The sequence below is a fragment of the Natrix helvetica genome (genome assembly GCF_964273705.1).
Source record: "Natrix helvetica genome assembly, chromosome: 6".
Taxonomy (NCBI): Eukaryota; Metazoa; Chordata; class Lepidosauria; order Squamata; family Natricidae; genus Natrix; species Natrix helvetica.
In genome coordinates, this window is record NC_138553.1 from 24025897 (window position 1) to 24041698 (window position 15802).

The following is a 15802-nucleotide window of genomic DNA, read 5'->3' on the forward strand; positions in this document are numbered from 1 at the left end:
CTTCTTAATTACTGGAGGTTAAATAAACCTTCAATGTTTATTTGATTCTTTTTAAAGCCATTGCTCAATTATTGTTTTCATTCAGACAAGAGATTATTTAGTTGTAGCTTTTTTCCTTTTTTTAAAATAAAAGCATATATACAAACTGTTCTCATCTTGTCCATCCTCTACCTCCTTTCTCTTGGCCCTTACGATGGAACTTGTGATAGACAATTAATGCATATAAATTTATTCTTATGGTTCAGATAAAATATTCACAGATGGTTGATAATTATTTGTCAGTGACCAATAATTAGGATGTACGGAAAAAGGCAAAAAATGTTGTATCATAGATATTTATAGTATTTGCTTAATGTATGTATGACTTAGAACATTATTTGAAAGCCAAAAGGGGGACCCATGAGAAATTGTCTTACTTCTTGCAGGAATGAACCTGCACATAACTAGTAAGACTACAATATACATACGTGTGTGTGTGTGTGTGTGTGTTTGTGTGTGTGTGTGTGTTCCAGCATAAATCTGGAACGCCTTGAGCAATTTCAACTAAACTTGATACACAGATGACTTATCCTAACACCCCCTTGGGGTGGGTGGGTGTTGTGTTCTGTTAAGACACAGCCTGTTGTGCCTTAAAATAGCTTATACTGTACAGCACAGTGGAGTTGCCATGGTAGCGGCTTCACAGTACTCCACAAGGGGGCTCCTTCTGGTAAGGGGAAAAATCCAACATTAGAAATTATGTTTTGTCTGGACATTCCCCTCCCCCCCCCCTTATAAATAAGTACCTGGGCAATGCTGGGTTATTAGCACTATTTTTTTTTTTTAATAAAAGGCCATTTTGAAGTGAAAAACCTCAGAGTTCAATCTTTGGTATAAATCAAATTCATTTTGAATCCCTACCCTGCCTCTTTGTTATGGGGGCTGCCATCTCTTAAGTTTCAAATATTGCCAGAGTCAAGTCCTCCTTTCCTCTTCCAGTTCATTACGAAGGTGCTTTATAGAATTCTTATCAATCGACCAGTGTGCTGGGAAGATTAAGATATGCCGTCCTCTGTAGTGTCATCTGTTTTTTCTAGGTTCGCTTTGTTTTTTTCCATAAAGGCCTGTGCCTCTATGGGTGTGTTGATTCTGATTCTTGTCTCCTCCCAGAATATCAGCATACCTTCAGGCATCAACCATCTAAACCACACCCCCTTCTGGTATAATTTATTCGCCAATTGCGAATAACTTTTCCTTTTTTCCCTAATTTTTTTGGGAATCTGCTTTAGAATGGTTATCTCCCTATCGTGGTATGTCAGTGTTTGCCCCCTTTGTACACCCAGAATTTCATCTCTTGTGGTTTTCCTAAGAAATTTAATATGAACCTCCCTGGGTACATTATGTGTTCTGGCATATGCTGAATTCACTCTATAAGCTAGATCTATCTCCCATTCCATCTGCTGTTTATCTTTGTGTATGTATTCAGCTAGAATGTTAGTCATAATGTCCCTTATATTTTCCCCATCTGCTTCTATTACATTTTGAAATCTAAGATAAAAGGACATTCTTTCAAACTCTGCTTTCATTTGTTGGATGTCAAGTTCTTTGTTCCCCTTCTGTAAGGCCTCTACCCCCCCCCCCGCCTCCGCCACCCCACCCTCCACAAGGTCCAGTCTCTGTGAGTTCTTAAAGATTTGGGCTTGATTCTGTTTAATTTCATCTTTCATTTCCCTTAACTGTTTCTTAATTTCCTCCTGGCCTTGTAAAATTTGTTGAAGCATTTGTTGGAAGTCTATCTCTGTAGTCTTGGGTTGCATCAATTCTGATATCTTTGACTGTGTAGCTGGACTAGACGTTGCAGACGTTGGAGCAGAAGTAGCAAAGCCAGGCTTTCCAGGAGGTGGTCTTTTTGGAGACATGGTTTATGAAGCAAGGAGATCAGTCAAAGTAGAGACTGGGCAGCTGGAGAGGTAGAGCAGGCAGGCGAATTCAGAAGGCAGAGGATCCAAACAGATGGGGATTTCTTTAGTCACTCTAGCAGTAGATGAAAGTTTTTTTTCTCCAAAGAGTTCAGAAAGTAGCAATCCACAAGAAATTCCTCTGGGTGACTCGGAGACAAAGACCGGAAGCCTGAATTTTAAAGGTGGAGTCAGGTTTCACAGTTCATGAAGACAACGGAAGTGTGCCATCTTGCCCTGCCAGCTTTGGGCTCAGAGGCATAGTAAAATTTTTAAAAGTTCAAAAAGTTCTCAGTTCATCCATTAGTTCTGGAGCTAGGTCGAATGAAAATCACTTTTATAGGGGTGAGGCATCATTAGTTGGCTCTCCCCCCTCCTCCTCTCTGGGGATGGAAGGAAAGTCTTTTCAAGCCGCTTGTCCGAGGGAGGGGGGGAAATCCCCCTCCCTCTAGCCGCACCTCTAGCAGGGATCCGAAAGTTTAACTTTTTGAAAGTGCTGAAAAGTTCATCAATTCAAAAGCGAAGGAATGCAGAAAGGAAGCCTCTCACCATACTGCCGCTGCTTCGTTCGGAAGTGTGTTCTCCGATCGGCATGGGGCGAGACAGGACACGGGAGGGGCCGGAGCTCTGCCAGCGGGGGGTGAAGGGGCAACACCAAGAAAGCTCAGATCACAAAAATAAATAAGAAAACCACAATGTTATAAACAGACCGAAAGTATTAATGAATTTACAACTAGACTATATATTATAATTATATAAACTGATTGAAAAGTATTTTTTCTAGAATTAATATGCTGATTTTTTTTATGACTATGTAATAAGGTTTGATATTTTGATGTAACCTAGGAGTCTGGAGGGAGGGGGCGTCTGCCATACTTGCAACTGCCAAAATTTGTAACTATTCCACTTACCCTTTTCCGCATAAATGTTTTTAAAAAAACCAATAAAACTTCTTGAAAAAAAAAAAAAAAAAAGATATGCCGTCCTCTGCAAATAAAACTTCTTAACATTTTTGTTTCGGGCAGCACCTTCTAGACAAGTTATGCAAAGAAATCGAAAAGGATCTGCGCCTGTCGGTACACACGCACTTAAAACTAGATGACCGAAATCCATTCAAAGTTGGAATGAAGGATCTTGCTCACTTCTTCTCTTTAAACCCAATTCGCTTTTTTAATCGGTTCATAGATATCAAAGGTAGACATTTATTTATTTGTTTGTTTTGTTCTTACTTGCATGACTCTGGTGGTTTATTCATTAGCAAGAGCACTTAGATTTAAATACCGCTTCACAGTGCTTTTATAACCTTCTCTTAAGCGGTGTACAGAATCAGCCTATTGCCCCCAACAATCTGGATCCTCATTTTACCCACCTTGGAAGGATGGAAGGCTGAGTCAATCCTGAGCCAGTGGGACTTGAACTGCCAACTGCTGGCAATCAGCAGTCAGCAGAAGTACTGCACTCTAACCACTGCGCCACCACGGCTCTTATTGCTATTGTTATAGTTCCAAAACTCTTCTACTTGATTTCAGTTTCTCAACTTTTATGCTAACTGTAACTTGGGAGGTTACTTTTAAGAGATATTTCTTTCATTGTTTAATGCTGAAATGAAATATCTGCAAAAAGTAGGTTTTTCACGTACTAATTGGGCAAAGTTATCTTTCCCATTTCTTTTTTTTTACAGCTCATGTGACTCATTACCTAGACAAGACTTTTTACAATCTAACTACAGTAGCTCTGCATGACTGGGCCACCTACAGTGAAATGAGGAATTTAGCAACTCAGCGGTATGGTTTAATTATGGCAGAAGCACATCTTCCAAGCCAGACTTTAGAACAGGTATGAAATGTACACAGAAATTGTTCTGTATATATTTTTTAAAAAAAAGTTATTTGGAAATTTGTGCATTAACTGATTGATTGATTAACTGATTGATATTATTAAAATTAATAATTAAAATTATGCGCTATCCAAAGCGACTCTGGGCAGTTTACAATCTAGGAAAAATAAATATAAAAACAATTTCAAATATAAAATTTAAAATGCAAGAGTTAAAATATGGGTTAAGAAGAACGAACATCTCAAGCAGAGTGTGGCTCTTATCACCCAGTAATTATTAACTGAGTATTTATTTTTCCCTAAATCCAGTATCATTAGTAAACAAACACTCTTACACAAATCGCTCCTGTTTCTCTGCTATTAGGGAATTCCTGCTATTAGTATTAGGGAACAGGCATTTAAATAGGACTTTTTCCTACTGAGGAGATATAAAAAGAAATATATTGTTCTGAGTTTACATGCAACAGTCATGTAATAGAGTTGCATTGACTTTTGGATATGTTGTATTTTTTATCATTTTGGAGGTATACTCTTATTGTGATTGCTTATAAATTGTTGTTCAAGGATGAAATTAAATATCAGTTCCAAAATGCATTTACTTTGGAACTGATTTTCTAGCCTGAAATGAACTTTTTTCTACACTTACATGAATTCATTGTATTTAAATAATTTTTTATTTATATGCCTTCTGTTCCAAAAATTAACCATATCAAAGTAAGGAACAGAAAGCATACCAAGATGCCAAATCTCAGTCTTCAACCACAACATGCATTTCTTCTGTGTTAGATGAAATGGAGCAGGTCTCAATTGCTTTACTAAAATTGAAGAGGGAAGGAGCAGTCCAGATCTCCATGGGGAGAGGATTCCAAAGAATGGGGAAAGCAACTAAAAATGCCCACTTTCAAAATCCAATTGGAAGACAATCCCATATAGACAAGATCTGGAAGGAATTGATCCTGTTTCATTGGATTGGCTGGCCAGATGAATATGTTTCATGGATAATTGAAAATCATGGATAATTTTATCTGGATTTTTAAATTGCTGCTTCTTGTTTCAGGGTTTGGATGTTTTGGAAATTATGAGAAATATTCATGTATTTGTATCCCGATACCTGTACAATCTCAATAATCAGGTAAGGGGAAAGCAATAAAACCCCCATTATTAACTGATACCTTTTCAATGACTATTGAAATTATACAAAATTGTGTCGTTGCAGATTTTCATTGAAAGAATTAGCAATAACAAACATCTGAACACAATAAATATAAGACACATAGCTAATTCAATTCGAACACATGGCACAGGAATCATGAACACAACAGTAAGTATTGCTTTGTGATTTAACATTGATTTCTTTACTAAGTGTATTATAAACAGCAAAGAGCACATTTTAATCATAGTAGAAAAATTATTCCTTTTGAAATAAAGCATGAAGAAACTTGGGTGTTGGGGGTAAGTTTTAAATTCATGGCATAAACTTGCATTTCTTTCTTTCTTTCTTTATTTGCCTCCTCTCTTGCCTCTGAGTGGCTTAAAATAAAAGCATAAAAATAAATACTTCTGATAACAATAAAAAGTACAATTAAAAGATGGGAGGGGAGGGAACAGAATATGCTGGGTGGGGGGGGGGAGGCAAGATCTCCTCTTAATCCATCAACCACCTCCAGCATGATATTCTGGAGCCCCAAGCCCATTGCTTTTAGGCTCTTAGGGAAGGTCAGAAGGGTGGGAGCAGATCTTACCTTAGGGGGCAAAATGTTCTAAAAAGCAAAAGTCATGGCAGAAAAAGGTCTTTTCCTGAACCCTGCAGACAGAATTCCTACGCTCATTGGACCCGCAGCATGCCCCCCTGCCAGCACTGAGACAGTTCCTCAAGTAACCTGGACCCATAATCATACAGGGCTTTAAAGGTGATAGCCCACACTTTGAATTGTACTCAGAAACAAACAGCAGCTGATGCAGCTTGTGGAACATCTGTGGAACATGGGCCACTCTAGGGACCCCAAGAATTGCCCATGCTGCTGCACTCTGCACCAGTTATAGCTCCTGGACGCTCTCCAAGGGTAGACTTATGTAGAGCGAGGGAATGAACGTTGAATTAATTCAATGTTTTTTGCCTCTTCATTGTACCTTAAGTCTAAGCTAAGTCTGAACAGGAGAATAATGTTTTTCTCCTCAAATTCAACTTTGAGGATGGTAGTTAAAATCATTTTTTTTCACCATATGACTATTAATTTTTGCAGTTTGCTTTTCACAAATCTTTGCAGTTTGCTTTTCACAAATAATTTTGGATATAAATAGCTCAGAGTAACAAAATCAGGGGTGGTATATACTTACCTTTCCTACCGGTTGGCAAATGTGAGCACATGCGCCACCTCCACGCATGTGCACCGCCTTCCACGCATGCGCTTTTGATGAAAAAAGAGCCTAAATGGGATGCCGTAAAGCCGGGGTGGGTGGGCAGGACCACCTGCGTTTTCCGCTACCGGTTCAGGCGAACCGGTCCAAAGTGGTAGAATACCCCCTCTGAACAAAACATATTCATTTCTGGGGAACTGTGGAATTGTAACACTTGAGTCTCAGGAGGTATTCATATATTATTACCAAAAACAGAACACTGCTTTTGTGTGGTTACACAGACATTGCATCGAGAAAGATAGCGGAATTAATAATATCACCTTCCCACTCCACATAGTACCTACATACTTCTGCTATGGTGCAATATCCAGAATTAGTGATTGTGTTTGAGTGCTAGCATGACTTCCCATTTAATAGCACCCAACTATTCAATAAGCAGGTACTTGGACATTATGATGAGAGGGTGAAATACTGCTTTTATCAATAGAGATAGGATTTTTTTAAAAAAATGTATTTGTTTTATATTTTTTAGGTAAATTTCACATACCAGTTTCTGAGAAAGAAATTTTACATCTTTAGTCAATTTATGTATGATGAGCACATCAAATCCAGGTTGATCAAAGATATACGATTCTTTAGGGAAATTAAGGATCAAAATGATCATAAGGTATGTTACAGGTCCTTATAGATTCATGATTCTCTTTTTGAGAAAAGTGTTACATTCACTGAGAACACAATCCTGTATTTGTTTATTTGAAAATTAGTTCCATATAAGTACCCTAGATTTATTCTGGAAAGAAAATTTAGGATAATACTTTGGAATACTTTGTAGTTAGGTGAGTCAAGAATAAGCAAATTTTGGGGACCGATGGGCACAATATGATTAGAAAATGGCTGCTGTGAAGGAGTTGTATAGTAGCAAAAACTGCTGAAAGTATTGTGATCAGTTACGAGATAGCAATTTACCAAAATATAAGGCAAAGAATGTGTGTGCCAAGAAACATATTTGAGGACATTGTATTGTTTATCCTTGAGATTACCCATCCCAATGTAAAACTGAATTTTATTTAGCGATCATGGTTATTAGTATTAAGGGTAGAGAAATTAAATTTCAAAGTGCTGCTTCTAAAATAAGCCTGTGTGTGTATATACACATACAATTTAGAGACTAGTTCTGTCTCTTTAATGACTCTATAATGGTAATCCTCAGTTAATGACCACTCATTCAGTGAGTGACCAAAGTAGGCACTGGACAAGGAGTATCTATGATTTGCCCTCAAAAGTCCTAATATCCCAGTACCCCCGCAGTCATGTGATCACTATCAAGAGAATTGGCAACTGTCTCAAACTTACGACAGTTGCAGTGTCCCATAGCCAGCAAAGACAATAAGGAAGCTGTCAGGGAAGGTCACAAGTTGCTCCTGTCAGTCATTCCTACACTTGCCACTTTTTCTGCTGAGGAACCTGGCCTACCCTGCACTAGCCACCTTTGCGGGCTTTTTGAATATCACTTTTTAAACAACACTTGTTTGTAATGTATTGTCAAATATTTTCTAGTACCCATTTGAGAGAGCAGAGAAATTCAATCGAGGAATCAGAAAACTTGGGATTACACCAGATGGACAAAGTTATCTTGACCAATTCAGGCAACTAATAAGCCAAATAGGTATGAACGTAAATAATCTGTCATTATTTTAAAAGCAGGTGTAAGAACTTCAACTCCCAGAATTCCCCAGTCAGCATTCTGGAGTTGAAATCCATATATCTTAAAGCTGCTAAGGTTGAGAAACACTGATGTATTGTAAGAAGTCAGGTGTGGCAGGGAATTTGCTAGTACCAAAAAAACCAGCTGTCTATATCATTATGCTGAAATTTTCGGCCTATGGAAATCCCTATCTTAAATATATCAAATCATTTTTCTCCTCCAGTCCCTTGCTACTAGGATTGTGCTGTTATATCTCTAAGTAGAAGATGGAAAAAAATAGGCAGGTCTAGCTTTTAAAATCCTAGTCTTCGCACAACATAACTGCTGCCCATGTATTTCCTAATGTATGATGTCTGTTTAGGCTAGGATAGATAACTTGCCACTCTCTAGCTATTGTAGATTATTATAAATTTTCCTAGCATGATTAAAAGTCAGGAATTTTCTGTCCAAACATAGGAGCAGCATGGAATAACTTTCTTTTGAATTAGAAAAAATTGTTATTTAGTCGTTAAGTCATGTCCGACTCTTCACAACCCTATGTACCATAGAATGCCCCCCCTCCCTCCCCCAGTGCTCCACTGTCTTTTGGAGTTTGCCTAAATTCATGTTCATTGCGTCAACGACACTATCTAACCATCTCATCCTCTGCTGTCTCCTTCTTCTTTCACTTTAACCTTTCATGACATCAGGATTTTTTTCCAATGAGTCTTCTCTTCTCATTTAATAGCCAAAATATTTGAGCTTCAGCTTCAATATCTGTCCATCCAAAGAATAGTCAGGATTGATTACCTTTAGGATTGATTGATATGATCTCTTTACAGGACAGGGGACTCTCTAGAACCGTGATGGCGAACCTATGGCACGTGTGCCACAAGTGGCACGCGGAGCCATTTGTCAGGGCATGCGAGGCGCTGCCCTGTCAACTAGCCAGCGCGCATGCGCGCGCTGGCCAGCTGACTTCACCTTTTTAAAAGCTATTTTTCGCCTTCCCCAGGCTCCAGAGGCTTTATTAGGAGCCTGGGGGGGGCGAAAAGAGCCCCCCCGCCCCCCCGGAGGCTTCAGGGACCGTCCCTGAAGCCTTCGGAACGCTTAAAACCACCCTCCGACCAAACCGGAAGTGACTTCCGGTTTGCTCAGAGGGTGGTTTTAAGCACTCTGAAGGCTTCAGGGAAGTCTCTGGACAGTCCCTGAAGCCTCTGGAGGGCCTCCGGGGGGTCGGGGGAGGCTATTTTCGCCCTCCCCAGGCTCCTATAAAGCCCCTGGAGCATGGGGAGGGCAAAAAAAAACATGAAAAAATGGGGGGGTCGCGCGTTTTGCGCGCATGCGCACTGGGGGGGTCGCGTGTTGCATTATGGGTGCGGCACGCCTGCACTCGACCCCCCTGCACTCCCCTCACTTGTGGCACGCGAGCCAAAAAAGGTTCGCCATCACTGCTCTAGAATATTCTCCAATTGATTCAATTTGAAAGCATCAGGTCCTTGGCATTCAGCCTTCCTTATGATCCAACTCTCACAGCTGAATTAGAAAATAGTACTATTTAATTGTGCTGAAGAGAATAAATTCTCCTAAATATGCCCCACATGTTTATTTAACAAATGATAAAATTCATCTTGCTAGTATTCCAATTATTTATATTTGTTTCTGTAATATAAATTCAAAAATTACTATCTTTGTTTAAAGGGAACGCTATGGGCTATGTACGAATGATAAGATCTGGTGGTCTTCACTGCTGTAGCAGTGCAATTAGGTATGCACCAATATTTTTTAGCTTGTCTATCCATGTTGCTGTACATCTTTTGCAGATCTTGCTTCAATTTTTCTCTTTACAGTTAACATATATTGCAATAATCCTGTGGATGTATTTCTTCTGTTTGAATATATTATACTGGTTCATCTGTTTAGTAAATTTAAAATTGCACACTCGTATTAACGCGGTGGCTCAGTGGTTAAGACACTGAGCTTGTTGATCAGAAAGGTTGGCTGGTCGCTGGTTTGAATCCCTAGTGCCTCGTAACAGAATGAGCTCCTGTTACTTGTCCCAGCTTCTGTCAACCTAGTTCAGTATTGGCGAACCTTTTCGCCACCAAGTGCTGAAACGGGAGCATGCATGTGCCAGGCAGCTGGTCTTCTGGTTTCTGGCATGCTCATGCACACCGAGCACCTGGTCTCCCAGTTTCTGGCGTGCATGCACATGTAAAGACCAGCTGCCCAGAGCACATGCATGCGCCGGAAACCAGAAGAGAAGCCACCCGGTGCACATGTGCATGCTGGGAGGATGATCTTCTGATTTCTGGCATGTGCATGCGGACCAGCTACTTAGTCTTTTGGTTTCTGGCGCACGTGAAGATGAGCTAACCGGTGTGAATGCACATGCTGGAGACAGGAACATCATCTTCCCGACATGTGCATGCACTCCGAGTGACTGCTCTTCTGGTTTTTGGCGCTCCTGCGCATGTGGCTGGCGCGCTGGAAGAGCAATGGCTTGCGTGTCCAGAGAAATGGCTCTGTGTGCCACTTCTGGCACGTTTGCCATAGGTTCGCCATCATGGACCTAGCTGTTCGAAAGCATGTAAAAATGCAAGTAGAAAAAAATGCAAGTAGAAAAATAGGGACCACTTTGGTAGGAAGATAACAGCGCTCCGTGCACCTTCGACATTTAGTCACGCCGGCCACATGACCACAGAGATGTCTTCGGACAGTGCTGGCTCTTCAGCTTTGAAATTGAGATGAGCACCGCCCTCTAGAGTTGGGAATGACTAGCACATATGTGCGAGGGGAGTCTTTACCTTTACCTATTAAATTTTCAATAATTTGACAGCTCATACTTGTAAAAATTATAAAAATTAAGTAACCTGATAGCAAGTTTGGGTGTCAGTATAAAAGTGTAACTAATACAAAGAGCACAAGATGCGAAAGAGCATTTAATGATGGTAAATATAGAAATTTTGTTGTCAGATGTCATAACACTTTGTGACTTGATACCTGAGAACTTGGGAAATGTGGTGGCTAGAAGTATGCCTTCTTGTTGATGTGGAATAAGCTACAAAAATACTTATTTGAGAACGAAGCAATGTTACTTGCTAATAAAATATGAACTAGCTTGTGATAAGGTGGGAATAGAAATACAGCATGTAAAATAGGAAATGCATGTTCATTTATATACATACATCTATATATTAAAATGTCTAATTATATGAAAAACTAACAAAACTTGTAGATTTGTTCCTGACCTTGAAGACATTGTCAACTTTGAAGAACTTGTGAAAGAGGAAGGTCTGTCAGAAGAAACACAACAAGCAGCTAGGTAATTGTAATGCAAGTATAAAAAAATATTTCACTATTATTTGCACTGCTCTTTTTCAAACAACTTTCAATAAAATAAAATGTTGAACTCCATTCATAGCTATGCATTATAAAAGTCTGTGGGGACCAGTTCAGGGACATCTGGGGGACAGAGTTATTTTTGTCTTGTTTGTTGCTTCTCAAAAGGCAACCGTTTAGTGACAAAGGGGAACATGATGTTGAACCAGAAAACATACTGATCTGATATAGTGGGATGCTTCGGATATTCTTACATTTCTGTTACAGGGTCATTCATTTATTTTCTCATTGGTAAAATTCCAAGTTCACCGAGGTTGAGACAGCTCAGGATACAAGTTGTTGATATTTTTTATTCTTTCATTAGTTGTATAGGCTACCTTTCCTCCAGAAGCTCAAAATAACACATATAATACTCTCAACTATTTGACTTTCAACACCATCCCATTGCTAGATCCTTTGACAAAGTTCTGTGAGAGATTTTATTTCCCAGTCCTTCCATGCCATTCTTTTAAACATCTCCAAATGTTGTTAAAGTTACTGTTTAAATCTCTGCATGGAAAAATAAGAAAATTCCCCACTGCCTACATTAAAGTAGGTGGCTTACAGTTTGACTTTACCTAGATGTTATCCGTGCTTACTAAAATCTGTCCCAAGTACTCTGTTGTCAAGCTGATTTTTATATGTTATATAATTAGAACTAGAATTGTATATATTTTTTTAAAAAATTACAGTAATTGTATTTCAATTGTTTAGTGATAAAAGAATAAGTAATAGTTTCTTAAGCAAGTTGAGGATATCGATTTCTTTTTAATATGTGCACTGTGTTATTTATTTGGCAATCTTTTAAATACAGCTTGGAAGATAGTTCCCACAATTATGGGATTTTGATTTTAATTTATTTCTAACAGCTGTATTTGGTATGATGAGTTTTACAAAATTGGCAAGCTGGCTCCCAAAAGTATTGCATAATGCTTAGATTTCAGTTATCCTTCTAAATCAGGAATGTCCAACCTTGGCAACTTTAAGACCTGTGGACTTCAACTCCCAGAATTCCCCAGCCAGCCATGCTGGGGTTTTTGTTTTTTGTAAAAAATACGTTAAATGTTTTTGTGGTCTCAAAAGGAGGCAAGCTGCTTTAAGGTAGCAAAGGGGTGATTTGAACACTTCTTTAAAACGGTGCTAAAGATCATGAAACAAGCAGCTTTAATTTCTGTATGTAATTATTATGAAAAGACTAGTATAGGACCAGGACAGTTTTCCTCCCGACTGTTGCTATATCTCTACTTTGCAGGCAGCTGGATTCTGTACTTAGTGATCTCACCTGCAGCTCTGCAGAAGGTACAGAGTACTTCAAAATGCTTGTGGATGTCTTTGCGCCTGAATTCCGTAGTCCAAAGAACATGCATCTACGCAATTTTTATATCATTGTGCCCCCGCTGGTTAGTATTTGCATTGATTGACTTCTTAGATAACAGAAGGGATATTTAATTATTTATTTACTTAACCCATGTACTGTATTTTTCGGAGTATAAGACGCACCGGACTATAAGACGTATCAAGGTTTTGAAGAGGCAAATTAAAAAAAAAGTAGATAGGTAGATAAAGGGAGAGAGAGAGAAGGTAGGTAGGTAGGTAGGTAGGTAGGTAGGTAGGTAGGTAGGTAGGTAGGTAGGTAGGTAGAGGGATAGAGAGAGAGAAATAGAAAGAGATAGAGAGAAAGAAATACAGTAGATAGGGGGGAGAGAGAGAGTAGGTAGGTAGGTAGATGGATAGAGAGAGAGAGAAATAGAGAGAGAGAAATACAGTAGATAGGTAGGGGGAGAGAGAGTGTGTAGGTAGGTAGGTAGAGGGATAGAGAGAGAGAAATAGAGAAATAGAGAGAGAGAAAAATAAAGTAGATATGTAGGTGTTTCTGCTGGCACAGCACGATCAATGTAATTCTCATCAGTCAGTTAAAGAGCTTTCCAACAGGGGTGGAAAAAGTTTTTGCATTCTGCAAACCTCCCAAAAAATGGGGCCGTTTTTTTTTCAAACAAAAAAAGGCATGAGTAGCCTTGGGGGGACTTGCAGAGTGCTCCGGGAGGGGGGCAAAAATGAGCAAAAAATGGCTCGTTTTTCTTGAAAACGGGTCTGTTTTTTGTCAACAAAATTGCACGCATAGCCTTATGGAGGCTTATAGAGTGCTGCTGGGGGCTGGGGCAAAAAACGGCTCGTTTTTTGCTCGTTTCTGCCCTCCCCAACCCCCAAGAGCTTTCTGAAAGCCTCCATAAGGGTATGCACGGCCATTTTGTATTGCTGTATTCGATGTAGAAGACGCACCCAGATTTTCAGCGTCTTTTTTGAGGCAAAAAGGTGCATCTTATACTCCGAAAAATACGGTAACCCATGTATATCCTGAAGGACTCTTGGTGGTTCACCAAGATAGAAAACACAGTCATAATGATCCACAATTGACTTAAAGATAGGAACGTGATCACACATGTAAAATATATCTATATTGAAACAGCTTGTATTTGAGGGGTGAGGAGAAGCATCCATTTACAACAGAGAAAAAATCACACTAGAATTTTCCAGTGAAAGAGCATGTGCTTTACAGACCTAAGTGTTGGGTTTTAACAACCTGCAATGGGGTGGGATGAGGTGACTGTTTGGAGCTGATCGTTTGCTGCCTGGATGCCCTTCCTGATGCCTATGTGGAGTTCACAGCAGGCAATTACTCATTGTGCCCAGAGAAAGAAATACCTGTCGTTACCTAGGATTGAACTCACAGCCTCCTGATTGTGAGGCAAGAACTCCACCTTTAGGCCACCACACTGCTCAGGGTTTTGGATAATTATTTGAGGCCAAATAGCTAATTGCACTCTCCACTGGCTTGACTCTTAATATTAAGACAATAACCACACAAAACATTTCTACTTAAAATTATATTTCTGCACCACTTAAGTCATTTTCCAGAACTAAAGGTGCCATGAAGAATACCATGTTTCCCCGAAAATAAGACAGGCTCTTATTTTCTTTTGACCCCCCCCCCCAATGTTGCTTGGGCCTTATTATCGGGGGGGGGGGCTTATTGGTTTGGGGTTGCCGGGTGGCCGCTCGTGAGAGCAGCCATCCGGCAACCTCCCACTCCAGCCGGGCACAGCACCACTCACCAATCTAGCTATATCCCGAAGGCGGCAAGCAATGTGAGCCCCTTTGCCCCCCCCCCGGCTCCTGCGGCTTGGCGCCTTTGGGATATCGCTAGGTTGGTGAGTGGTGGTCTGCCTGGCTGGAGGGGGGGGTTGTCCAGGGGGCTTATTATTGGGGGAGGGCGTATATTTTTACCCACAGGAAAAATATGGCATGGCCTTATTATCAGGACATCTTGTAGTTTCGGGGAAACATGGTATCTCTGAGATGCCATATCAGAGATACCAATATGTACTCGTGGTATAACCAGGGTAGCATTCTTTAAACTTCTTGTTTGGTTTTATTATTTTGGAATTACTAAATTGGGGTAATTATTTGGGCAACCTCATGCAATTCCTGGTCTTTTCTTTTTAGGCACTCAATTTTATAGAACACTCGATCAGTTGCAAAGAGAAACTGAACAAAAAGAACAAAGTTGGTGCAGCTTTTACTGATGATGGCTTTGCTATGGGTAAGTAGAACAGCAATACAGGAAGTTCTTGACTTACGACCACAATTGAGCCCAAAATCTATGTTGTTAAGTGAGGCATTTGTTAAGTGAATTTTGCCCTATATTACAACCTTTCTTGCCACAGTTGTTAATGAATTACTGCAGTTGATTAGCTAGTAACCCAGATGTTGAATGAATCTGGCTTCCCCATTGACTTTGCTTGTCAGAAGTCGCAAAAGGTGATCGTATGACCTTAGAATTATGAGTCAGTGGCCAAGCAGCTGAATTTTGATCAAATTATCACGGGGAAGATACAAAGGTGGTAACTGAAAAACAGTCATAAGTCACTTTTTTCAGTGCCATTCTAACTTTGAATAGTCACTAAACAAACCGTTGTAAGTAGACAACTACCTGTATTCCTATATGGATCTCCTTTTCTAACTGTTTGAAAATATATAGGAGTAGAATTGCTTTATTTACTCAATAAGAAGATGACATTTTCCCCAAATCAGCAATTGGGAAGGGGAAAATTATCTTATATTTTCTGAAATCAAAGAGGCAGGAAATTTTTCATCCCTCTCGATGTTTTCCCCCCCACTTTGCCTGGGCTGGATCATCTTATTTCAGGAGTGTCAAACTCAATTTCATTGAGGGCCGCATCAGGGCCTTGGTTGACTTTGGGGGGCTGGAAGGCGTGGCCAATTGGGTGGGCATGGCCAGCTTGATGCTACTCACTGGGTGTGACCGACTGGGTGGGCGTTGCCGACTGGGTGGGCCTGCCAGCTTGACGCCACTCCCCAAACAGCTGGCATGTTTCCTCTTCGCACAGGGTAGACTGGGCCGAAACCATGCTGGCCTTATGTTTTTTCTTCACATTGGGTAGACCAGGCCGAAGCGATGCAGGCTGGCACCTTACATTTTTCAAGACAGGCCTGAGGGCTGGATCCAACCATATCCGGCCCGCGGGCCTTGTGTTTGACACCCATCTTACTTTCCCTTCTTTAATAAAGCCATCCATACTTTTCA

General features: G+C 40.1%; 1 protein-coding gene across 1 annotated transcript in view; it reads left to right on the forward strand.

The window, feature by feature from the left end:
* The window catches only part of WASHC4 (WASH complex subunit 4), a 44668-nt gene that overhangs the window by 22433 nt on the left and 6433 nt on the right, over positions 1-15802 (forward strand). Inside the window, exons 21-30 of the mRNA XM_081956649.1 lie at positions 2963-3131; positions 3619-3773; positions 4831-4905; positions 4990-5094; positions 6664-6798; positions 7689-7797; positions 9517-9583; positions 11054-11140; positions 12449-12596; positions 14701-14797. Of these exons, the coding sequence (XP_081812775.1) occupies positions 2963-3131; positions 3619-3773; positions 4831-4905; positions 4990-5094; positions 6664-6798; positions 7689-7797; positions 9517-9583; positions 11054-11140; positions 12449-12596; positions 14701-14797 (1147 nt within the window). The remainder of the gene's footprint in view (positions 1-2962; positions 3132-3618; positions 3774-4830; positions 4906-4989; positions 5095-6663; positions 6799-7688; positions 7798-9516; positions 9584-11053; positions 11141-12448; positions 12597-14700; positions 14798-15802) is intronic.